This window comes from Ambystoma mexicanum, chromosome 9 (assembly GCF_040938575.1).
Source record: "Ambystoma mexicanum isolate Mex_15411 chromosome 9, UKY_AmexF1_1, whole genome shotgun sequence".
NCBI classification, from domain to species: domain Eukaryota; kingdom Metazoa; phylum Chordata; class Amphibia; order Caudata; family Ambystomatidae; genus Ambystoma; species Ambystoma mexicanum.
In genome coordinates this window covers 1,492,882,628-1,492,909,433 of record NC_090931.1, presented here as the reverse complement: position 1 = coordinate 1,492,909,433, position 26,806 = coordinate 1,492,882,628, and the positions used below count along the sequence as shown (strand labels likewise).

The following is a 26,806-nucleotide window of genomic DNA, read 5'->3' as shown; positions in this document are numbered from 1 at the left end:
GGGGCTGCTGGGGGACATAAGTCGGGGCCTGACCCTCAATGCTGGGTGGATGGGGGTGCTGGGGGACATGAGTCGGGCCTGACCCTCAATGCTGGGTGGATGGGGGCGCTGGGGGACATGGGTCGGGGCCTGCTGGCAGGTGCCCGTCAATGCTGAGTGGATGGGGGTGCTGGGGAACATGAGTTGGGGCCTGCTGGCAGGTGCCCGTCAATGCTAGGTGGATGGGGGTGCTGGGGGACATGAGTCGGGACTTGCTGGCAGGTGCCCGTCAATGCTGGGTGGATGGGGGTGCTGGGGAACATGAGTCGGGCCTGACACTCAATGCTGGGTGGATGGGGTTGCTGGGGGACATGAGTCGGGGCCTGACCCTCAATGCTGGGTGGATGGGGGTGCTGGGGGACATGAGTCGGGGCCTGCTGGCAGGTGCCCGTCAATGCTGGGTGGATGGGGGTGCTGGGGGACATGAGTCGGGGCCTGCTGGCAGGTGCCAGTCAATGCTGGGTGGATGGGGGTGCTGGGGGACATGTGTCGGTGCTCAGTTGTGCGTGGTGACATGTGGGCTGGCTGGGGGGCTTTGCCAGGGTGGATGGGCTGCCTGTGGGGTATGGCCAGGGGTGCAGTGTGTTCCCCTGTGTTGTGGTCTGCCTGCAGGCCCTGGGGAGGGGGGAGAGGGCACACCTGGGAGGACACACACTAACAATTCGTTGGGGCACCCCCGAAATACACGTACCCCGCTCGCACAGGGCCAATCACGGGTGAAACTTCCCGCACACCCCCGAAATACATGTACCCCACTCGCACAAGGCCAATCGCGTGTGATTCTCCCCGCGCACCCCCGTAATATACGTACCCCACTTGCACAAGGCCAATCACGGGTGAAACTTCCTGCACACCCCCGAAATACACGTAGCCCACTCGCACAAGGCCAATCGCGGGTAAAACTTCCCGCACACCCCCGAAATACACGTAGCACGCTCGCACAGGGCCAATCGCGGGTGATTCTCCCCGCGCACCCCCGTGATACATGTACCCTGCTCGCACAAGACTAATCATGGGTGAAACTTCCCGCGCACCCCCGAAATACACGTAGCCCGCTCGCACAGGGCCAATCGCGTGCGTTCTCCCTGCGCACCCCCGTAATACACATACCCCACTCGTATTCGTGATTGGGGGGCTGTATTCTGGTCCACTGGCCTGTGCGCCATGTACGGGATTTGTGCACTGTTCATGGCGCACGGGGAAGGGTTGGGGGCGTAACTGGCGCTGGTGCAGGGTCGCTGCACCACGCTGGTTATGGATGCTTGAATCCATGAATACGCTGTGCGCGGAAATGAATTTTGGCGCACGCCAATGGCACAGACTGCCGCACGCGCACACTGTGCGCCGCACGCGCACACTGTGCGCCAGCCCCGTGCACCACTTGTGCGCTGAATTCTATGAATTACCCACTTAGTGTTAAAAATTATTAAAGGTCAGAGTAGTTTATTTCTTTCATACAGTAATCTTATAACTCGCAGGCCTACACTAATATGATAAAAAAATGCAACTTACTTTGGAGATAATAGGTATGCAGATGCAATGGACTATTCATCCAAAGTAAGGATTGCTGGTCATAGTGTGCAAGTAATCAGTGTATGCATGAGTTGTGGTGCGAGGCAAAGAGCAATGAACATTAATTTATAGCTTTGCTGCATACAATTTAAGAGCAAGATCTTATCTTTAAACACAACAATTTTGGACAAGTGTATGTTAGAGCAAAGTGCATTAAAGGATAACAATGGTATACATTGCATGATGAAGGTATTACATTCACTACATGCATATTTTGAGACAACTACAACCACATGATTGAAACAATAATTTTATCAATCACTTTTCTCTAAAATGCTCGTAATTTGATCGTAAACTCTTCATTGGTAATTACAAGTAGTCGAGTTAATAAGAGAACAAGACTGGTACTAGTGCCCCACGTGCATTTTATCCATAACCAGTCTCTTGCCGTTTCAGTAGTGCCAATATTGCTTGACCAAAGATTTTGAACCTCTGCAGTTCAAAGAAATTACAAAAGATAAACTAGATGTTTAAGAGTTTCTTTTTGTGATTGGTTGTTACAGAACCTACAGGTGCCCTTGGGTGCCTCTCTCATATGAGGATACCAATATTTAATTCTTTCATAAGTGGCAACTTGATTCAATTTAAATCTGAGATAGAGGTTGCGCGCGTTGTTGCAGGGAAAGCAAATAAGATAATGCTGGCGAGGCCAGCAGTTTTTTACATAGCCGGGCCTGAATCGAACGTCATCGACATTTGAATCTATTGCATGGAGCAAATGCAACATTCTATCATGATATTTTGCCACTGATAATGGATTGGGCTCTGTTATAATAATGCCAATATTCTTGTATAAAGAGTTGGTAGGAGGCGACATCATTTTAGCAAAATTATTAAGGAGTCTCCATTTATACCTTGCTGACAATGCGGAGAGTCCCAATTCATGTTGCAGTATTGCATTTGGTAATGAGCCTGTTAGCCTCAAAGTTTGTTTCCATATTTGTATTTGATCAAGTGTAGAATAAACAGAGAACTATCGGGCTTATAAAGTTGATCTGATAGGCGACCTCTTTATATCCTTGTGTACTTCATGCACGTTAATTCAATGTTGGAATTAGGATTTTTAGAAAATGATCCTTGTCTGTCGCAGTTCACTGAAATTCAACGGCAATAAGCCTGAACCGTCATATTATGTACAACAACCGAAGAAGGAAATTCCAGGACTCTGCGCCAGTTGATACAAGGTTGTATTTGAATTTATTAATTGGTCATAAGTGACCTAAACATAAGTAGTAACAATTGTGCCCTATAACCTGATGACACGTGTTTTGGCTCCTGAGCCATTATCAAATCAGGGCTAAAAAATACAAAAATTAGTGCATAATTTAAGCAATATTGGTTAATAAATAAGTAATAATCATATAACATAAAACATTAAACCATTAGTTTGGCCAATCAAATTAGAATAATGACAATGGTAATCACATATCCAAAACGAAAATATTAAAAAACAACATTAATGACCGACATGGCGGGTTGGTAATGGGGAGGATTATGTAGGTTTGATCAAGTGTAGTTTCAATGTTGATCAGACCCATATCCAGCGCATAGAGAAAATTGCCTCTATTTTCAAAATATAAAAATCAATTAGGGGCAGCATGGAGAATTTGCAATATTTACTATATACCATTTGCATCTGTGAGGTTAAAGGGTTGATTTTTCTGCGAAGCGAACGTCTCCACATTGTTGTTGAATTCGTATCACCTAGATCATATCCCAGATATTTGACAGAAATTGCACGTTCAACGTGGAGTCCATCAATGGACCACTTAAATGCAGACTTTTTTTTTGAGATTGTTGAAAATCATGATTCTAGATTTGCTCACATTAAAATGAAGATTGTGATTCTGTGAATATTGTGTAAAAAGTTCAAGTTTGATTTGCAGACCAAATGGCGTTCTGTCAAAAATCAGAATATCGTCAGCGAATGCCAACCAATGTAGCTGTAATTTCCCAAGTTTGACAGGAAAGCTGGTTTCTTGCTGCCATAGGTTATCAATATCGCACAAATACAGATTGAACAACGTTGCGGCTAAATTGCAGTCCTGCTTAACGCCTATGCAAGTAGATATTGGCTGGGCTAAGGCACTGTGCTGATTAACTTTCACCAAATAGGTGGTATTCTGATGAAGTTTGGATATTAATAGAATCAGTTGTGAAGGGAAACCAAGTTTCAGCATTTTATTTCATAGTAAATTGTGAATCACGCAGTTGAACGCCGCCGACAGGTCTATAGATGCCATATATATTGGACCACAATTACATATTTTACTTTTGACAAGTAGATCAGCCAAGATAGTGGCATTTAGAGAAGTACCCATCTGCCTGCGGAAGCCACCTTGAAAGCGCGAGAGAATTTGATTGTGTTTGATGTGCCTTAAAATCAAGACGGAAAAAACCTTTGCCGAGGCGTTCAACAATGCAATGGGGCTAATGTTTTTCGGGTTCCGCAGGGTTACCCTTTTTAAAAATTGTGACGATAATAGATCTGAGCCAGGATCGAGGGAGAATATTTGTGAAATAGATGTTATCGAATTTTGTTTTTAGAAGAGAATCCCAAAAACTAGGATCTTTTTTGAGCATACCATCCGGTCATGGGGCTTTCAAATGATTTAACCTAGAGATTGCCCATTCCACATCTGTAGCAGACCAAGGGCAAAGACTAGAATTAAGTCTGATGCTCTTAGTAAACGACACATTAATACATTTGGACGGAAATTGAAATTTGTTGGTTATCTATGTCGTCCATAGCTTGGCAGAAATAGATGATGTTAAATCATCGGCGCGCTTGGAGGAAACTCTTCTTAGGATCGCCCGTACTGATCTTCTGTCATTACAACAGAGGTTAAGATCATCTTCTGATTATCGTGTGTATGTAAGTTGTGTTTGATGATCAGGCAAGCATTTCTATAGGAATTGGAAATGGCTTTTTTGTTATGAAGAAAGAGAGCGAGTGGCAAATTAAGTGATTTTAATTTCCTTAGTGGCTTATTTTTTTGGCGTTTTAGTGAGCGAATCTCCAGACTGTGTGCATGAATATGTTGACACTCGGGAGTTGGTTGTGGTCGTGCTAACTTAGCACTATGTGGTTGTTCCTGCCTTCAGTTTGTTGGATAGTCAGTTCTTTGGTACATGCATACCAGTCGGCTCTAAGCTGGTTATTAATCATTGCAATTAGCTTAACGCACAAGTACAAATTCCAACGTACAGAAAGGCAGGGATGGTCACATTCAAGAAATGTTAAATTGGAGTCAGTTTGGAGAGAAAAAATGGCATTTTCAAAAAAGTAAAGATGATTAGGTGATCACCAAGGCAAGGATTCATGGTCAGCCCCGATCTGCAAAACCCTAATAAATTTGAGGATATTGATAAATAGTCAATGCACAAGGATTTATTGCCGCTGTGCCATGTGAACTGAGAGGCTTGTGGATCAAAGCCTATAATGCAGATATCCCATTGGGCTAAATAATCAATCCATAGATTACCTCTAGTGATAGAAATTGAATTATGTTTGATTAGAAACATGTTTCCCAGGGTAGCAATGGGAAATGGACAGTAGGCATTGAAGTCACCACCCAGGAGATTCTTGCAATTAGGATTATTCAAGAGTGCCTCTTCAAGGATCACTCTGAGCTGTGAGAATATTTGAGCAAACAATTTCCTAGCTGAATTCCAGTAAAGGGAAATTATTAGGTATGGTAACTAGTGCATTCCAGCAAAGGTTACTTCAATGGCTAAAATGTCAGTTGATACCGTGAGTGTTTTTGACATGGCCTGTAGGCCATTGTTAACTCATATGGCTAGGCCTCCATATTGCCTTCCTGTAGGGACCCTTTCAGCGCTAACAAAGTGCGATGTAAAACCCTTAATATATCATTTTTGTAGCTTCATGATTTGCTTGCATAAAATTATAGAAGATTGGTCGTTAGAGGACGTAGAGTTCAGCCAGGAAAATAGATTGCTAAATCCTCAAGAGTCCCACGAGGCAATGGAGAGGGTAAATTGGCTACGGTGGTGCAATAGGTTCCTTGACAAGACTATTTGCCAAGGGTGCCAGCCATGACCAATCTTTGATGACGTTGGACAAGGCTGCAAGTTGTGCAATCATAGAGGAGTCAGGAAGAGTTACAGGTGTATTAGTAGAGGATGGTTTGGTAAGTTCTATAGTACTATTGTCATACATTTCAAGAAAGCTACCTGCATCTGCTTTGGATTTAAATAAGTGTGGTGTTAAGCCTCTGTGTATGAGATCAAATCTATTCTCCCAAATCAATTTGGTTATAATTGGAGAATGAAACTGACAAATCGTGCGATTATTATTGGTGGAAGTGAGAGTAATCCAATCAATAACCTCAGAATTAAGACTTCTCAATGCCGGAATATTATTGAATGCCTGGAGAATGAAGGAACGGTCGAGTCTCTGCCCCACATTAATGGAGAAGTCACTCAACTAGCCAGTAATATTGGACATATCAGCAGTGAAGTCTATAACAGAGGGGACATTTGCTTGAAGTTGTTCTTGTTTCTCCTTCTTAAGAGGCTCTTGTTGGGAACTGTTACATAATGCTCAACTATGAGGAGACATTATGGTGTTGGGATCCAATGATGGTCAAGCTGAGGATTTGCTAGATGGCAAAGTGTTGGTTAATACAGAAGGTGCTTTATCGAAAGAAGGAGAAACCAAAGTATGTAGTGAAGACCTTGGATGAGCGGGAACTTCTTTGGTGGATTTTAGATTGATATTTGATTTTTTGTTAGAAATATGTGGAAAGAATGTTCAAAGTTGAGTCTGCCTAGTTGCTGCAATTGCAGTCAGTTAGTCCAAGGAAATGTCCATAGCTATGTTGTTATAGGCCTTATTAATTTCTCCAGAATTGAACACCACAATAGCTGGCGCTTCGCCCACAGTCTTTTGTTTTTGTGCTAGTGACGGAGCCTTTTGATTTTTTGTTGAAAGCCAACGTACCCCCTAATTTGGGTGGGGCTGCCTTCATTTGCAGAGCTTCATTGCTTTCTTCCTTGAGCTGGCTAAGATCAAGAATAACATCGTCATTTGACAAGTTACAGAGGTTTGTGAATTGTGCCCTTTGATCTTATGTGAAGTATAAAAAAATATGTTTTGGTCTCCATCCTTTTGTTGTGTTTTTCTATGAGCCCTTCTTTTAAGTGCTTGGAGATGAAGCCGTGTACCTCTACGTGATTAGAATTGCTTCCTCCAGCTCAGTGGAAGCCTCAGGAGTATCTATACAACTAAGAGTAGCTTCTAAGTCCTGGTCGATTAGATTGGTTAAAGCCGAAGGACTGTCTGGATTATCGGAAGTGTGCAGAACCTCTATAATCATATCCTGGGGCCGTGCACAGCAATTGGGTAGATCATCTTTAGATGGCAACGGTAAAGTTTTGCACAATGTTTGAAACTATTCGATTTGCGCTGTATTGATGGAAACATTATGGCATAATTTAAGATAGTCAATATGTTGGTTACTTTCGTATGTGTCTTCAGAGTTGAGAAGAGCTTGCGCTTAAGATCGCCGAGCTGGATTGCTACTTTCCTCAACGCAAGATGTTTGGATTGCTTTTGAGGAAGTTAAGGTCTCTATTGTTTGAGTTCCTAGCGACCTTGTGGACAACTGCTGTAGTTTAGTGAATCTGGCTGAGCTAAGGGCCATGATAGTTATTTCAGCACACATAAATCCTTCAAGCTTATTTAATTTAGCCAGGATGTCAGACATTGATGTTGTTAGGTCCCCGAGCTCATAATGGGTGAAGTCATGGCCCTTGTCCAGCAAATTAAAATGCGCGTAAGCAGAGGAAATGAAGATTCAAGGTTCAGTAAGTCATGCGTTAACCGTAAATTACTAGTCGAAGTGCAGGATAGCTTCATGCATATTCAAGAATGCACGTTGGGATTGCAGTGACTTAGTTAAGTCGAAAGGTTCTTGAATGCAGTCTACATTTGGCTGAGTGTAATTAGAAGCATTAGGCTTGGGAGAACTTTCAATAGGCATCGAATAAATTGAGGAATTCTGTACATCATTTGTATGAGTGGTGTTTTTGTCAAATGCCGTTCCAAGGCCTATCATTATACTAATACACGTTATCATTGCCAACAGGCGGGGCCACTACTGGCGTACAGGGACCCAAAGAAAGGTGCACTCTTTTCTCCAATTCCGCCATTACTGCGGAGGCAAGGATAGAAACCTCAGACGGAGGAGCATTTAAAGGGTCAATTAATGGAGTGCTAGAACACATGTGTGAGCGTTCGCGCATACTGAGAAAGTTCCGTTGGTGTGAAGGATCAATATCAAAAGGCTTTTGGAGATGAGAAGTGTGCGGCTTTTGAGTGGCATCCAAAGGTGTATGCATTTGTGTTATGTCATGTATAGTGCCATCATCCTCATTATGCGGAGTAGGGTTGATAATGATAGAATTCTGTGGTGTGGTGGTAAAGAAGTGTGGTAGAATTGGTAGCTCGGGCAAATTGCCAACAGCCTTCTGAGTAGCTGTGGCCTGAGAAGGCCTGGTCTTTATTATCTTGGGTTTTACAGATCCTACCACTTCTAAGGCTTCCAACCATACTAAGATGGCTGTCCTGATAAGTTTGAGAGATAGGGTGATGCTAGATGTAAACGTGGGGCAGCTACCTAGAACGAACTGCGGAAATACAAAAGTATGAAGCACTAGGAAGTGAGTCCATTAAAGTTGAAACTTGCTGTGCTAAGACAGCAATATGAGTTGGTGATTGTCCAGCCGTGCAATCTACTGAAAGCGGCGCATCAGCAAGCAATTACAGCATGGTCCAAAAAGTAAGTACTATCAAAAGCAATGCTTGGCAAGCCAAGCCCCACAGTGAGAATTGTAGCATGTACCGTAAGACATAAATATGAGACCGTGGAAGGCTATTAGCGGCCTGCAGCATTAAAGTGGTTGTACCCATGTACTAATACGTGCAGCGCGATATAAGAACAAGCTATCAATTCAATTGGGGCCGACAAGGCGAATGCAAAAAAAAGTCCACATAAAATCACAACACACAGTGAATTCTGCTGCCAATGCATTAAGCAGTATCCAGAAGTTAAGCCGCGAGAATGGATACTGCAAGCGTGGCACAGGAGTCCATGGTATAGAATAATGAGCCAGCCGTATATTGAAATTTTCCCATGCAGCTCGTGCCCCGCTCAGCCAAGCAGCACTTTGGTCGCGGTTCTGGTGCGTACACGCTGGTGTGCATGCCCCCTTGCTGAAATAGGGCTGCTGGGAGATGGTGGGCGGGGCTAGGCAGCGGCGGCACAGTTAGAAAGATAAAGAACTTGAAGACTTAGTAAATGTCGCTAGACTCCAAGAGTCCAAAAGTAGATTAAACAGAATGAAGTGAGAGCTATTACTTGAAATGGTATGAAGGAAAGTTTTGCAGTGTTTATGCAATCCGTGATTACTTCCTTGTGCGCATGCAGAGAGATCCGAGGAGAGGTCGGCAGGGAAAACAGCCAAATAGCACTTCAGTTGCACTTCTGGAGCGCTTTAAGGCACTTGCCTTGTGTATCAGGCATTTTTTAATATGCTTTTGCATGACGTGCCATACCGTGACAATGAGTAATGATCATTTAACATGACATATGGGATAGTTTGAGTGACACAGAGGTGACTTAATCGAAGGTTTGGCATGTTGGTGTCATTGTGCTACTTGTGTTGGTAAAAGAGGAATGTCTTGAGTTGTAAGGGATGAACACAATTTTGCAATTCCAGGGGAACATGCTCAGGGTGGTTTGGTGGGCACAGCTGATTTGCCCATTGTTATCATTGAATGGCACCCAGAATGTGCCAGGGCTGTGTGCACTCCACAGGGGTTGTATTTTAGGTGAAAAATGTATCCACAAGCTGGGTACGGGCAGCCTCTTCACGTGCCCTTTGCCCAGCCATTCGCAAGCGGTGTGCCTGTGGGTGTGGGGGCAGCACCATGTGCACTGGTAAGCCACGCCATGTTGCAACATTCTGCAGGACACATGCTGCCACAATGATCCTGCAGACTATTGGTGGTATGTATAGCAACTCACCACCAGAGTGGTCAAGGGAACAGAAACGTGACTTGAGTACTCCAAATGGGCGCTCCACTATGGCCCGAGTTGCAATATGGGCAGTGCCGTATCTTACTTGGGCAGGTGTGGTGGGGATGCGTATTGGCGTCATCATGTAGGTGCTCAGAGGGTAGGAACTGTCCCCTGGAGAGGTGATAATGTTTGTCATTAGTTGCATGTGTCTAACCTGCATGCATGCATGTACAGGGCCATTTATACTCCCCAATGAGCCATGTGTTGCCATGCCTCCTAGCTTCCAGGGCCCGGTGCAGGGGTGACATTCTGAATATATAACTATCATGGGTGGATCCAGGATAGTTTGCATAGACAGGGGTAATGATGCCCTTGGCATCACATGCAACGTGAACATTGATGGAGTGCCAGTGTTTCCAGTTGCAATATATATGCTCTGTGGCCCTAGGTGGACGAAGCGCAACAAAGGTGCAATCAATGGCACCAAGCACTTTAGGGAAGTGCACCACGACATAAAACTCTTGGACCATGGCCTGCCCTTCAGCAGGTGTTCTGGGCATGCAGATTTGCCAGCGGACTGAGGGGCGTGCAGTCATTATTGCCAACACCTGGTGTAGGCAGCGTGACTGCGTGGCCTGTGAAATGCCCCCAACTATGGCATGGCTCCGCTGGAATGAGCCAGTGGCCAAAAAATGCAGTACAGTGAGCACTTTTTTCAAGGGGCTCAGTGCTTGGGTCACAGGATGGGTGATGTAAGGTCATCTTCCCACTCTGTGACCATGTCTAAGATGATATGAGTGGGAAACCTATACCTGGCATAGACCTGGTCATCAGGCATCCCAAAAAGGGTGGTCCTTGGGTGGCAATTCCGGGGTCCCGGGTAAGCCCCGCACATTGTGTTCCATGAATCGACAAACGGGTGTTTGCGTGCGATTTTGTGTGCAAGTCCCAGATTTTCAGTGCAAATAATTCCATGAATCTGGCTCTATTATTGTTGGTTGACAATTTCCTTAGATCTTTGATGACAAGTTCTTCGAAAATGTCTCTATTGGTCGCATTGTTATTGGGGCAGAAAGTAGATTTTGCTTTGAAACCACTCTCTCTAGGATGCTGGCAGTGACAAACATTTGTTTGCCTATGCAGGGTCCAGGAGCCCGTCACCAGAATTTCTAATGCACCAGCATGTTGATATGAATGGCTGCCGAAATGTAGCCACTTCAAATGATTTTACATTTTTCTCAGACCAATATGTTTAAATGAATAATATGGTTCCTTTCAATGCCCTGATCCCTGTATTTTGAGATTTAGCCATATTTAGATCTCCATATAGTTTTAAACTTTAAATGATAGAACTTTTTGATTGATATACACTGTGGAAAGCGCATTCCAAAATGGCACCTGTTTTAGAAGTAAGTTGAGCGCCATTTTAAATTGCAATCATGTGACCGCAAATTGAACTGGTCAGGTGATCTGGTTGTGCCTTAAGGGAACGATATAAAAATGGAGTCTGGACAAGTTACAGTGAAATTACACCTGACAAAGCCCTGATGTAAGGGCGGAATGCCTGGTGACCTTAGGAGTGCTGACTCCTAGACCCATGATTCTCTCAGTAAGTCCATGTCTGTAACTATGGTATGTTTTTCTACTGAAAATGAATACATTTTGAATGTTTTAAAAAAAGCGCAGATCGAGTGCCCTGGTTTTGTGTTTCAATACCTACCTACTAATACTGATTAAATGTATACAGATGCCAGCACGTGATTGTTACTAGGGTGTTTTTTTTCAGTGGCTAGTTTCTGAAGCCACCCAGGAGGCACCCACTTGCAGATGCTGGTGTTGTGATTGAGATATATATATATCTGGCAGAGTCAAGAATGACCACCTCTGCATAAAAGAACTATTTTATTCACATTTATAATATCTCTGTTCTTCTCTCTAAATCACATTGTTCAAGCACAGTTCCCATCTGCAAAATCCTGCAGTACATCTCACTAGATCAAACAAAATTCCAACACATTTGTTTGGAAAGGTACAAAAAAAGCTTAAATCAATAAATCAATCATGTGCATCTCAATATATATGACAATATTCAATGCAAAGCCCAAAACACAGCACCCATGAACTAAAGAACCAAAGACCAGCATCGCACACTATTGAAGCAAGCTATTACCCATTGTATCTTAAAAAGCTATTAAGATCACAGGCAAACTGGCAAGGGGTGCAAAGGAGCAATTGCCCCCCCAGGATGGATTGGCTGTTGCCCCCATGGGCCAGAGCTCCAAAATGTAAAACAAATAATAATAAAAGACGACATCCTTCAGGATCTAGCCTGCCACAAAGGAATTCAGTGAAGCACAGCCTGGTCAGATTCTGTGTAAATGGGGCGAGGCATTCATCTTGATTTCAGCAATGTAGCAGATGTGCCTGGGTAGCGCCCACACATGGGCCGCAACAGTGAGCGAGAGGAGGCTAGGCTGCAGGGGCATGTTAATACCGCTCAGTGGCAATGTATGCATTTAACTAACAGATTCTGTGACCCTGGATTGTAACGTTGGTACCACTGCTCCCCATACACCATTGGTCTGTCAACAGTTTATCACGACTCATACTTGCCAAGGAAGTAAGGGTCCATATCTTATTAGAATGTGTCCTTGGTTTGATTCTCTGTGATTGCTTCCCTTATATTCTGGTGAATATCTTGATCACCAGTGTGTTCATACAAAAGAAAATGTACTAGGATCCAGAATAGCACCCATGGATGTTACTTATATAGTGGTTATAGAAATTGCTGTTGGACTGTTTGTGGTACTTACCTTAGGACACAGGTATGGATATTGAAAACCACACATAGAAAGATGTAATATACAGGTATTCATTATTAGAAGACAACTAAGGGGGTCTTTCAGAGTTGGGTGGATTTTTAATACAGCTGAAGAAGGTTACCAGCTCTGACCGTGGTATTTCTGGTAATCCGCCGTACTCAAAGTTCAAAAGCAGCAAAGGTGGTATTTCTAGAATACCTCCAGGGCTATTTCAGATATAGAACCTCTGATGGTGGTAATGTAAAACTTTTTTTTTTAAACATTTTCTTTCAGCCATTGTGAAGGGAGAAATGGATTATGTACAGTAGTGGTTCATACCACTACTGTTGATTTTTTGTATGCACAAAAGGGTACATTCTGGCCTTCTTATGCCTTATATGGGTAAGGTGGTGAGAGGAGGCAATCAGAGATGCCCACTTCTTTACTCCCTCAACAGGGCCATTTGTAAAATCGTGTTTCTCTCTATTGAAGGGAAGCACCCGTGCTCTGTTCTGTTCAGTAAAAAGAAAGATTTAAAGAAATGTGGGGTGAGTTTCAATGCTTTACAATTTATTTTAAGCATACTGGTGAAAAGGCAGGATGCCAAGTGAGGATCTTATGTTGTGGTGGGTGGGTACACAGGGTGCAAGTATGGGTCTTGTACAGTGGGCTGGGGGGGCAGCGAGCCAGGTATGGGTATTTTGCCATGCCAGCTCAAGTTTCTGAGAGAAACCCAGACCCCCTGGTTCAGCAGTGGCTCTGCTCCACCAATGAATGATTTCATTTTGCCACCTCTTTACATTGCTCTAAAACTAAAGATGCGCTGGGAGGAGATATAGCCTTCTGTCAATTTACAAACTGTAACACATTGAAAAGTGAGATTAAATCCCAGCTTTCCCATTTTACCAATTCTATTATCCGTGTGAAATTGTTTTACTATGTTTGGTATGTGTGAGAATTTCCAGGGATCCGGGTCTCTAAGGAACCACAAACATAACTGAAAAATAGGTTGCAGTAAAGAAAAGTAATGTCTACTATATATACTTAAGAATTTGTGGGAGGAGCAGAGATTGGTATTGAGATTACGTGGTTTGAAAGTTGGAGCTGCTGCACAATGGGCCAGAAATGCTAACTTGCTCCCCAGGACAAATGTTGCCAGTTAAAGCCCCCCCCACCCCTGCTTAAGGTGTAGTGCAGAGCTCACACCACTTGTAGCCCTGACAGGATCACATCAAGCCAGCCAGCCTTTGTGTAGTGGCTGGCAGCATAGATATAGGGTTTTCTTGCTTGGAAAGCCCCATACCATAAATTGATGTCACTTGGTTGGAACATCCCTGGTTCTGAATGTAATTTGCACTTGGAAGTTCCTCCCTCATTTGTATGATATAAGTATAGAATATAATGGGTTTCTCCCCTTAGCTTGTTGCCGATATATTAGACCTTAGCTTCTTGCTAAATAATCAAGCCACAGCTCCCTGCTGTTTTATCTCTGAAGCTTCAAGCTAAAATATCTACATGTCCTTAAGTCCAGGACTCTACGTCATGGGTCGTTGTGTCTTGGCTCTTAAGCAAAATGCTGCTTATTCCTCCAACATGGAAATTTCAGTGCATTTGATCTCTCAGCCTACTCATAATTGCTATGGGTTATATGTAAGCATATGGGTTAATGTACTGGCCGGCTCAAATCAACACATGTAAGCGTGTTTGCATGCATGTATGTATGATATGATCAAGCTATCAAGCAGCTTAGCGCTTTGCTTAATAAATGGTAACTAAAAAAGATAAATGAATGAAAACACAGAATACACTGCTTTCTTGCTATGTAGTTGCTTTTCAATACAATGACAATATAGACCTCGTGGAGCCGCTTTGAGCATTAAGGCACTTTTATACTTCTGCTGTTTGTAGCACTAATGTTGCAATTCTAAATATTGCATATATTGTATGCTTTGCAGTCTAGACTGCCTTTTAAGCATGTATCACACTTTTTGCACTCTCTCTTCAAGGCACTACATTCTACTCTGCCATGTACAGCCAATAAGCCAATGCTAGTTCTGCTATTATGAAGGGATATTCTGAAATGAGATGGGGCTTCACCTGTTGCTCCTACCCTGCAGGGCAAAATGGAGTGAAACACCATGACATCTCCAGGGGGTTTTAAGACTTGAACATGTTTAGTGCACCAACATCTGTTTCTTAGTGTTAATGTTCATTAGTCAGTGCTAGGGATTCTCAGCGTTCGGGTTTGATTCTCAACTTTTGAATTATTCTGTGTGTTTACGTAAACTGAGCTTTGTTTTGGTAACAAAATGCTTCTAACATTCAGTGCACTGGTGAGGTTTTTCTCCAGTGTGTATGTGCTCATGACGAGTAAGCTTGCCTTTTTGGCAGTTATTGCATTGGTATAGGTTTTTTCCTGTGTGTGTTCTCCGATACAACAGAAGACGGTTTTTGTGACTGAAGCATTTCTGACAGTTAATGCATTGATACGGTATTTCTCGTGTGTGTGTTCTCTCGTGATCGATAAGAGTGTGCTTAAGACTGAACATTTCATTTCTGACATTCAGGGCACTGAAAAGGTTTTTCTCCTGTGTGTGTGTTCTCAGGTATAATAAGATTACTTTTATGGATTAAGCCTTTTTGACATTCAGTGCACTGAAGGTTTTTCCTCCTTTGTGTGTTTTCTGATGCTGAATAAGATTGTCTTTCTGACTGAAGCATTTCTGGCATTTCCTGCACTGATAAGGTTTTTCTCCTGTGTGTGTTCTCTCATGTTTAATAAGATGACATTTATTAATAAAGCATTTCTGACATTCAGTGCACTGATAAGGTTTTTCTCCTGTGTGGGTTCTTTCATGTACCATAAGATTGCTTTTGAGACTGAAGCATTTCTGGCATTCGGTGCACTTATATGGTTTTTCTCCTGTGTGGGTTCTTTCATGCATCATAAAATAGCTTTTGAGACTGAAGCATTTCTGGCATTCGGTGCAATGATACGGTTTTTCTCCTGTATGTGTTCGTTCATGATAAGTAAGGGCGCCTTTATGCCTGAAGCATTTCTGACATTCGCTGCACTGGTGAGGCTTTTCTCCTGTGTGTGTTCTCTCATGAACAATAAGTTTGCTTTTATGACAGAAGCATTTCTGACATTCAGTGCACTGATAACGTTCGTCTCTTCCTTGTATTTGCTCATGCACAATAAGACTAGACTTCTGACTGAATCTTTTCTGACATTCAGTGCTCTGAGAAGATTTTGCTGTCATCGCCATCTCCATGGCTGGTTTTGCTATAAATACACCTACAGTGCAGGACAGCAGAAGGCATGGGAGAGACTTGCTGATGCAGGCCTACGGACTCAATGGTGCAGTTTAAGTTATCAAAGTGTTGGAAACTCACAGACATGTAGCTTCAATGTGAGCATATGTGTGGAACATCCCTAACCAGACAGTGGTTCCTATTTCTTACCTTAATCCACATCACATGCCTGTAACCCTCTGTATTCAGTCTTTCCATATAATTATACCTCCACCCTCAATATTTCTAAATAGCATCCATAAATCTATCACCTTGCTGTACAGTGTTTGGTTGTTTGCCAGTTAGGTTTGATCTATACAACACCCAATACATGCCCAAAATAAACTCATTCCAGGATGAGGGTACACATGGATAATACTTAGATGTAATCGCTCGAAATAGCTGCAGTGCTCTCTAGAGAATGCTTACATCTTCTCAAATGCAGCTTTGCTCTGGATTCAATATGTTGTTACTTCTATGGGCAGCTTCTATAGGTTGCCTCATATACTTCACTTGATGGATCTTGCTCTACTAATGATGACCTGATCATATTATCCTTGGGTGTGCTCTCTCACGGTAAACCTGGTATTTTGAAAAAAGATTTTCTGAAAAGAAACAGCAATGAGGTTTCTCTTACAACCTATTGTCACGGGAGATCAGATTTAATTTATAACTGAGAACTGAGGGGTCTCCTGTGTGCTTCATAAAGATATAGTCCATATCCTGCTTCAGTTCAAGAACATAATGGGCTGTGCTGCTGGATTCGTGCTGTACTGTTGGATGACGTTTTACAGTTGGCAGGTGAACGAGCTCCTGTATACCATGTAATTATTCAGACACCCATGTCAGATTACTCAATTCTTAGTGCTTCATGGTGTATAGCTGAAATAATATGTGGGATTGAAGACCTCACTTTTTTAAGCAGTCCTGTTCTGGGCTCTTCCAATTCCTTCCTTATCACATCTGACTTCTGGTTCCCTTTTCCTTCCAAATAAGCCTCCTTAGGGTGTTAGTTTTAGCACGTCAATAAATCATCATTTCATCTTGTCTGGCCTGAGACAGTCACCTGCAGATTAAAAGTGAAAGGTTATGTTTATAGATGTTCAAGTGTAGCTAGAAACAGCATTAAAGAAATGCAAGGAGTGTTCTATGAATTAAAACAAACAATTGTAATGTTTCCATTCTGTACACATGGGAGGTGATTAGAGCCTAGTAAAGAGTTCCACGGTACGGCAAAACGTAACACCGATTTCTAAAGCAGTAAGAGAAAATTGTAATAAATCAGTCACCCTTTCTTTGTGACACTAAGAAAGAAGCTGGGCAGAATGCAGCCAGCCAACTGCATCAATGTAATCCTTCCACAGGAAAGCCTAGGGCCACAGTCACATTTCTGTTGTTTTTTAAAAGAATAATTTAAAGAAATGTTATTAGGATACAGTGACCTTAATAACCCCTTTCACAAGGACTGGTGATGGGGCTTGGTGATCTTATGTGACTCGCTTTTCAATAAATTCAACATTACAACTACCCAAGGCACGTGTTGCATCTCCATCTCCTCAGCCCTTCAGCCCTCAGCTACATAATTGCACTGTTTGAATGACCTGTGAAAGGCCTCAGGTGCCTTCCAGGTAATAGCAGAAGTGGATTCAGAGGATGGATCCAGTGTTGCTCTGTCAGCTGCTATTCCAACCACAACATAGCAGTGGTCATGCTCCTAGCAGAAACATAATATGATGGGTCTATAACAATACTAAAATAAAAAAAAGGGGGGGGAATAGATGTAATCAGGTCAACTATAGACCAACTGCTCTAATTGATTGTGAGCAGCAAACCCTTTGCATCACTAGTTCTCAAAGAGCTGGGTGAGGGAAACCAGAAGACTGAAATATCCAGATTAGGAAAAAAGTGTGAATGTCTTTGAATGGTTTTATTCTGGTCTCCCTTCGGCGGCAGGCATGGTACAAAAGGAACTGCAGAATATATTTGCAGCCGGGATTGACCTCTCTGCAAAGGATGATTTAGTGAACTTCTTGCTTTTTGTGGAAAATTGGTGGGATGGGGATTCCCGGAGGCTCTACTGAGAATCCTTATTCAACTCCACTCTGCAGCGTACTTTCAGATCAGATAGAATTCATCAGGTAGTTTGTCAGAAAAGATAGAGACGCATAGAGGGTTGGAACAGGGGTGTGTAGTTGCCCCTTGCCTGTTCGACCTGCATGTCTCAGATCTTGGAAACGCTTGACAAGGTACATTATTTCCCAGCTTGGTAGGGCCATCTTTGGACAAGATGGCAACAGATGCGGACAGCATTATTCTTTTTGGTGCTACTCATTTGGCCTACAACTAATGATTAAAGTGCACAAAAAGGTCTGGGAGCCCCTCTACAGAGAACAAACACGGCCAAATAACCTGTTCTAGTGGGAGGTGCCCACTGGGGAGGGTCTACAACCCTCTTCTAGCTCACTGTACCTTTCACAGAGGAGAAATAGCCATTTGCATATCAGTCTTTGGGGGTCATTACAAGGTTGGCTGTAAGAGGTTAACGGTGCCGGATCCGTCAACCCCTTACCGCTGCATTACGAGGTCCTTTAGCGGGTCCCACTAAGGGTGCCTGGTTTTACCAGGTGCCCTTAGCGGGACCCGCTAAAGGACCAGCATGCTAACAACGGGCCCGTTGTTTGCATGGTCCCCATTCCCATTGAGCCCTATGGCGGCTCGAATGGGAATGGGGATGTGTTCCCTGAATGGGGAAATACCGGGTCCTCCAGGGTTGGAATGGCCCGGTAATTCCCCATTCAGGAAACCTGGTATGCGGTATGGGAGTAGCCATGGCGCAAATAGCAGCATGGCTACCTCCAACCTTGTAATGACCCCCTTTGTCCCGCCCACAAGGGCTGTACAGCACCAGAAATGCTAGGCAATTCTCCGAACAAGAGTACCAACAGCAACCCCATACACATGTTTCGGCCTAGTTGGGCCTCATCAGTGAGGTGAAGCTGGTGAAGTCAGTGGCTGCATCTCCTGAATAAGTGTGCCATACAAAATACCAGAAACTAGCTGAGAAGATTGTACTTCACCAGACTTTGATATTGCTATTGATTGGGAACAATATTACAATTGATTCTGCAATTTTATTTTCATTGGTTACATTTGTAAAGACAGAAAATGACAGTATTTGATGGATTACATTGTCAAATGTTTATTATGTAATTCAACAAACTACTCAAGATTGATTGAACCTGTTGCTTGATTTAGGAAGAAAATATATTGTTTGTGATATGAAATTGAGAATTAAATGTTTTAAATATTTTCAATTTTTCAGAAGACGACGACTGAAATCTGAATTTTAAATTACTGTTGGGAAACTTTTCTCCATTGAGTGCGGTTCTTCTCCCTATCCAGAGGTGGGTAACGGTACAGACACATTTATTTTAGGGACTTTTGGCTGGGTTTCGCCTTCACAACCTGCACTGATAAGACTTCTAACTAGTCTGACTTCAGCTGGAGTTCAGGTGAGCTTTGACCTCCTCTTTCTCCTTATCTCCCTACCCCTTTCAGTCCTCTTTTTATGTGTTTTGTCTGCTTTTTTATTACTTTTTCACCGCTTTCTCGCACACCCTCTCTCCCACTGCTCAGCCCTCTATCCTCCTGCTCAGCCCTCTCTCCTCCTGGTCTTTCTCCCCTCCCCATAGCCCTCAACCTCCCCCATTGGGTGCCGACCTCGCTACTACGAGCAACATCACTGTGCTGGCTTCACCTGCACTCCATTTAGCAGCCGGAGTTCAGGTGAGCTTTGACCCCCTCTTTGTCCCCCGACCCCTTTCAGCCCTATTTTTCTGTGTTTTGTCTGCTTCTTTTTTTACTTTTTCAGCGCTTTCTCGCATGCCCTCTCTCCCCCTACTCAGCCCTCTCTTCTACTGGTCTTTCTCCCCTCCCCATAGTCCTCCCCCTGACCCCATTGGCCATCAACCTCCCTACGGCAAGCAACATCACTGTGCTGGCCTCACCTGTGCTCCATTTTGCAGCTGGAGTTCAGGTGAGCTTTGACCCTCTCCTTATCTCCTGACCCCCTTTCAGCCCTCTTTTTCTTTTCCAACACTATCTTTGAGCAAATAGAACTCTGCTTCGCCTGAGAAGAGTGTTCCCATGTTGTGGGCCGGGAGCCCTCCCCTCTTCCCACCCTCCGCCTCTGACTGGCCAAGAGGCCACCAAAAGACAGACACTCAGGGCAGCCGCTGCCCAGGCAGCCCCTTCGGTGAAGATCCTCAAGGCAAAGCACAGCACCGGAAGAAGTAGCAGCTCCAGACCGTGTTGGCCCATGTTAGCCTGTGGGGCCTGTGGCCGGCACCCAGCAGCCACTGACTACGTGCGGTTACGGGCAGGGGGTGTAGCCATTACTGCCCCCCCACTAAACTGACCTACCCCATCCCACCTTATTAATTCTCTAATAGCACTGGGTCCAATGTACACAGCCAATAGTTTTTTTAAGGTAAAATTAACCTAATCTATTGTGCCAGATAGCCATATTTCGCATTTAGCCTGATTGAGCCAGATAGCTATGGACCTAATTATGAGTGTGCTGGTCCGGTAACAACGATGCCGGTAATCCTACCGGCACAGTTGTTACCGGACCGGCACACTACGAGTCTGCAGACGGGTGCCGTCCCGCCCGCCAGGTTCTGACCTGGTGGGCGGAACGGCACCCGCGTGCATACTTTCACAGAAGCACCGGCACCATTATTAATGGTGCCGGTGCTTCAGTCATTCCCATTCCCATTGAGTCCTATGGGTCCTATGGGAATGGGGATAGGGATGGGGATTAACCATTTACCAGCGCCTGACTTCCGGAACACTGGGGTTGTAATCCTCTGGTGTTTCCGGCAAGCCAAGTGCCGGTAAATTTTGCAAGTCCGGCGGCAACCCGCCGGTAGCACTGGCAGGGTTACTGCCAGACTTGCAATGAGGCCCTATATTTGGCACTTAGCCTGATTGTGCCAGATAGCAATAGTTCACATTTAGCCTGATTGTGCCAGATAGCCATAGTTTGCATTTAGCCTGATTGTGCTAGATAGCCATAGTTCGCATTTAGCCTAATTGTGCCAGATAGCCAGAGTTCGCATTTAGTCTGATTGTGCCAGTTAGTCATAGTCCGCATTTAGCCTGATTATGCCAAATAGCCTGATTATGGCTGATAGCCATATTTCACATTTAGCCTGTTTGTGACGGAAAGCCTGTTTGTGACGGAATGCCATATTTCGCATTTAGCCTGATTTTGCCAGATAGCCACATTTCCCACTTAGCCTGATTGTGCCAGATAGCCTGATTGTGCCAGATAGCCATACTTCGCATTCTCTCCAGCACCTATTAGTTTGTAGCCTACATGTACCAATCTCTATTTAGCAATCGTTACCCCATATAGATCCACTTTGTTGCCTAGCCTTGTATCACATCTAGGAGAACTGTTGGTTGGCGATATCTCACCACTAGACGAACTGTACTCTAACTGCGTTAGCTACTCCAGAATAATTTGTGAGCACTAACCCGCTTCACAATCAGCTACAACGATGAATATTAGCTTACATCACAACTAGACAGAACTGTGAATACTAGCTGGTGTTTCATCTAGACAGCACTGTGAACATTGGTTTTCATCACATCTAAAGAGAACTGTGAACATTGGTTTGCATCACATCTAAACAGAACTGTGAATATTGGCTTGCCTCACATCCAGACAGAATTCGTGAATATTAGCTTGCGTCCCATCTAGTGAGAACTGTGAATATTATCTTGCGTCACATCTAGACAGAACTGTAAATATCAGCTTGCGTCACATCTAGACAGAACTGTAAATATTAGCTTGCGCCACATCTAGGCAGAACTGTAAATATTAGCTTGCACCACATCTAGACAGAACTGTGAATATTGGCCACCAGCACAATTAAACAGAAATGAGGGGGATATTCAGGAGCCGCATCTAGATAGAATTTGGAGATTAGCAGGCACCAGCTCGAGATGGAATTGAGAAGGTTAGCATGTGTCACGTCTAGATAGCGATGCCACTAACCAACCCCACTAAAAAAGAAACCACTAAAAAAGAAAATCTCACTCCTCTGCACACACCTCTCACACTCTAACTAAACACAACCACGCCTTTAAAGCATACCAAACCACACGCACTTCACTACACCGCAACAACAAAATAAATCACACATAGCCTTGCACAACAGAACATGACGGCTACCAACCGAAAGCAAACCTAAGCTCAGCGAACAGTGTTAACCGGACTGAAGCTGCCAACAGCACATCACAGCTCTCTTGCACTTTCTCCCACTCGTTCCCACTAACTCACCCTACCCCCTTTCATTTTCAGATTCGCAGAGCGCCAGGGGACCACCCGGTGGTGTGCGTGGTACAAATGTCCTTTAACATAACATAACTATTAACCAGAACAGTAAGGATCTGAATACATAGGGACAGATTCATAAAAAGAAGCGCAAATGAACAGAATGCGCTTGTTTATGAATTTTTTCTGCTTGGATAAATGCCCACATCACCTGAGCGTTTCTGGAGGGGCTGTACAGTTGCGCAAAGATGCGTTGGACACCCCTCTTGCATGCATTAGTGTTTGCCAGGTTCTCAGCAACCACATGATTGCTGGGAGCACATTTCACCAAGGAGGGCCGTTAAAGGGCCAGTCTCAGTGAAATGACCAGGAAAAAAGCTGTTCCATACCCATTTGGGGAATGGAAATGAAAGTGTGACAGCTGCGGTTTAACCTGCAGATCTCACACTTCAAAATAAAATCATGACAGGGTCAGAGGTCACCCTGCAATGATGTGTGCTTTCTACCTTGCATGTTTCAAAAGGCACATGGAGAGTGATGGTGGGACAGACCAATGGACGAACCCCCAGTTCTGAGGATTTTTAAAGCGCATCCCGAAATCGGGATGCGCTTTAAAATGCCCAGAAACATCCCCTTATTTGCACAAATGTGCATGGGGCGGGGAAATCGAGGGATTGAGAGTCTAGCCAATAGAGTGCACCTGCCTCTTAGGAATATTTGTTTCTATATAAATCCAGATTCTAATTGGATTTTTTGGGGAGTATCTGAAGAATAGAGCAAAGCAACCCATACAAATTAGCAAAGGATTCCGTTCCTGCGACGCTGTTTAAAATTTCTTCTCACTTTTTATTCACTAAAAAAGAGCCTATTTTACCCAAAGCGTTTTCAGTTCTCTGCACTCTACCCTTTTATGCCTTGTTCATTGTGTGTTTTGCATATAATAAGCACACACATTTTAATCATATGAGGCAGGGAGTAAAAGGTTTAAGTTGCAGTCTAATAGCCAACCATAAAAAGTCACTTGCCACCTCAATTCTATACATACAGACAGCACACCATCTACCATTTCTTACTCAACAAGAGTCCATTATCGCTAGCGACTAGAGCAAATTCTGCTCTAGCCTGGGTCCCCCTCTGGGGACCTCTTTGCCTCCTGATCACACTCTCCTTACACTACTCTTCTCCCTAGCATCCCAGAGCCCTAGGGACAGATGCCCTGTCCTTGGCCTGGCCCTGTGACTTTCCTCTCCATCAGAGACTCTTGCTTCGCACTGAGAGGGGCTGTGGATCATTCTGATTGCACCCAAGTGGCGGAGGAAGACATGGCTTCCCCTGCTGCTTAAACTCTCATTGACCAGTTTTACCTTGTCCATGAGGTCCCATCCTTTGAGGTGGCCCCATCTCCCATTGACGTTGTTAGGTGTCTTAATCTGACAGCCTGCTTCTTGAGATGCTAGGTCTAGAGAATGAGGGGCGTTCTTCCGAGCTTGCTACATCTATCCAGGGTTCCATGAGGCCCTCTACTCTTGATGCCTATGCCCGTCATTGCAGGCCATTCATCAATTGGTGTGATCTGGCCCATCTTGACCCACTCACTTACATCCCTGTTCAGATCCTTGTGTTCTTGAAACAGGGATACTCCCTTGGCCTTACCATCACCTCCTTCAGGGCACAACTTGAAGCCATATGGGGAGGAAGGAGAGTTCAGGAGCAACACGTTTGTCTTAGAAGCAAGACAATGTAGCAGAATACAGGTTTGAATCCCGATCCTGTGCTTAGAAACAACTCGCTGGTATTAAGCGTGTTATAAAAGAACAATTATAATTATATGTAATGATCAGTAAACTTGGGCCTGCCTTCCCAAGGGGTTTGAGTGTTCCTGCCATCATATCAGGTCCCAGTTTCCCACCTGGGACCAGCCACTTGTTCTTAGTGTCCTATCTTCCGAGCCTTTTGAGCCTCTAGATTCATTCCATTGCTTCACTCACCTACAAGTGTCTCGTCCTGCTGCCTATTTCCGCAGCCAGGCAAACTAGGGGCTCTAATTTGTACTGCTTCCTTTCTCAGGTTTATTCCTACGTGGTTGATCCTGCGGCCTTGACCCCTGTTTCACCCCACAGGGTATTTCATTTTTACGCCTCCATGAATTGGGAGGAAGGATAGCTCAGGGGCAACGCGTTTGTCTTGAAAGCTAGGCAACGCAGTGCAACACAGGTTTGAAACCCGATCCTGTGAATACAAAACCACTCGCTGGTATTAAGCGTGTTATAAAAGAACAATTATAATATAATTATAATATCGCCTGCTTCCCATCTTGGATCCAGCCTATCCCCTCACGCATTGGATGTTGACAGGGTGGTCCAAATCTATATTTTTGATAGAAACACTCAACTTTCTCATCAAAAAATACAAATAGAAGTACTGCATAGCTGGCAACTGCCCATAAAGGTTACATTCGGCATGTTGAGCAAACATGTTGCATGCTGGGAATAGACCTAGAGGCACATATTTAACGGAACAAGGGAAACTACAACTCCCAGAATCCAAAGCTTTGTCGGGTATCATGTTTGCAGAAGGTGAGTATCATGGAATAGTCACTTGGCAGCAATGACTTCTCTACACACGCCCTGGGAGGCAACTCTCCTCATCTTACCCCCGTCCGGGTATTTCTCTGTAAGGACTTTGGGTGGATTTCTCTACAGTGATCCTGTATGGATTAATTCCTTGTGATCTCTAAAAGGATTCCGTGAGACCCAAAAGCCAGAGACCACAAACTCGAAGTTCTCTCTGAAGACTGGGGTTCAAGCCCCGGCGCTGTACTCAGGCTACGCAAAATCACTGTAAACACCAAAGTGCAAGATATAAGTTATCAACGCATGCGCAGACGTAGCCTCACCGCTGCATCTTGATACTAGTCATCAGGGCATGCGCAGGCGTAGCCTCAGCAGTGCATCTCTGTACTAGTCATCAGGGCATGCGCATCTCTGTACTAGTCATCAGGGCATGCGCAGGCGTAGCCTCAGCAGTGCACTTCTGTACAAGTCATCAGGGCATGCGCAGGCGTAGCCTCAGCAGTGCATCTCTGTACTAGTCATCAGGGCATGCGCAGGCGTAGCCTCAGCAGTGCATTTTGATACTAGTCATCAGGGCATGCGCAGGCGTAGCCTCAGCGCTGCATTTCGATACTAGTCATTAGGGCAGGCGTAGCCTCATTACCTCCACGTCCACTCTTCCTCGTCCCAGTACTTACTTCATGAGGCACCCGCCTCCGACACAGGACCTTCTTCTATTTCTTTAAATCCCTATAACTCCTCCCCCACATCCATGTCACTCAGTTTAAATTTTTCCTGCCTCCGGCAGGTTGGACTTTTTCTTCCCGGTGCGGGGCACCAGGGAGCACCGATTGCTGGCCCCCTGGGGGGGGCTGTGTGGCGGGGCCCTCGGCTCCCTCAGGTGCAGCACTGCTCCTGGGCCCCCTGCGGGGCTTGGGGTCACAGTTGAGCTGGATTGCCTCGCTCGGTTCTTTGCTGGGCTCCGGACCGCAGCGTGAGCATTGTGTCCCGGTCCTGCACGGCCCGGGGGAAGGTAAGGAGAGGGGAGGACTGGGCTTGATGTTTTTCCCCTCTCCTCCTGTTTTGGTCATCTTGATTCGACTTGGCAGTATGGGCTAGCCTTCCCTTTTGTTGTGAGGCCTCTCTGCTTCTTGTCGTGGGGTGAGAGTGGCAGAGAGTCTTTGGGAGTGCGGGGGCTCTGTTCTGTCGCAGGCATGTCACATACCACCCACTCCTCAGACACACACAGCACAGGATGCACCGGATGTTAGCTGCATTATCTGGGGGAAGGTAAGGAGAGGGGAGGACTGTGCTTGATGTTTTCCCCTCTCTTGCTGGTATGGCCATTTTGACTCCTTCAACATGCCGTTTTCCTCGTGCTTTGTGTGCACATCTTTATTGGAAATGATGGCAAGCACTTGGCAGTATGGGCTAAGCCTTCCCTTTTGTTGTGAGGCCTCTCTGCTTCTTGTCGTGGGGTGACTGTGACAGAGTATTTGAAAGTGCGGGGGCTCTGTTCTGTCGCAGGCATGCCACATACCACCCGCTCCTCAGAGACACATGGCCCAGGATGCACCGGATGTCAGCTGCATTCTCTGGGGGAAGGTAAGGAGAGGGGAGGACTGTGCTTGATGTTTTCCCCTCTCTTGCTGGTATGGCCATCTTCACTCCTTTGAAAGGCTGTTACCTCGTGCTCTGTGTACACATCTTTATTGGAAATGATGGCAAGCACTTGGCAGTATGGGCTAGCCTTCCTTTTTTGTTGTGAGGCCTCTCTGCTTCTTGTCGTGGGGTGACTGTGACAGAGTATTTGAAAGTGCGGGGCTCTGTTCTGTCACAGACATGTCACATACCACCAGCTCCTCAGACACACACAGCCCAGTATGCACCGGATGTTGGCTGCATTCCTTGCGTGCTGCCTGTGAATACGGCGCAGATTTTGGACACATCTGCAAGCAGCCGGAAGGGTACCGGCCTGGCATAGTCTACACTTCGGGTTCGAGTCTCAGCGGTGCTGACTCGGTCCTTCATCCTTCCTAGACCGATGCATTGGAACGATTTAGAGCATGGGGCTACCAGCTACTGGATACAGGGCTCAAGCCACCTCTCAGTCATGTGGTGTGTTAGTGGTGTGTTTGGGTCTGTGCTAGCTATGGA

At 44.8% G+C, this 26,806-nt stretch overlaps 1 protein-coding gene across 1 annotated transcript in view; it reads right to left on the bottom strand.

Moving 5' to 3' along the window:
• Positions 1 to 24,937, bottom strand: part of LOC138489282 (zinc finger protein 268-like) — a 60,179-nt gene extending 35,242 nt beyond the window's left edge. Inside the window, exons 1-2 of the mRNA XM_069616984.1 lie at positions 24,751 to 24,937; positions 15,115 to 16,820 (exon numbers count right to left, since the gene is read on the bottom strand). Of these exons, the coding sequence (XP_069473085.1) occupies positions 15,115 to 15,735 (621 nt within the window). The 5' untranslated portion in view covers positions 15,736 to 16,820; positions 24,751 to 24,937. The remainder of the gene's footprint in view (positions 1 to 15,114; positions 16,821 to 24,750) is intronic.
• Between the last annotated feature and the right edge of the window lie 1,869 nt (positions 24,938 to 26,806).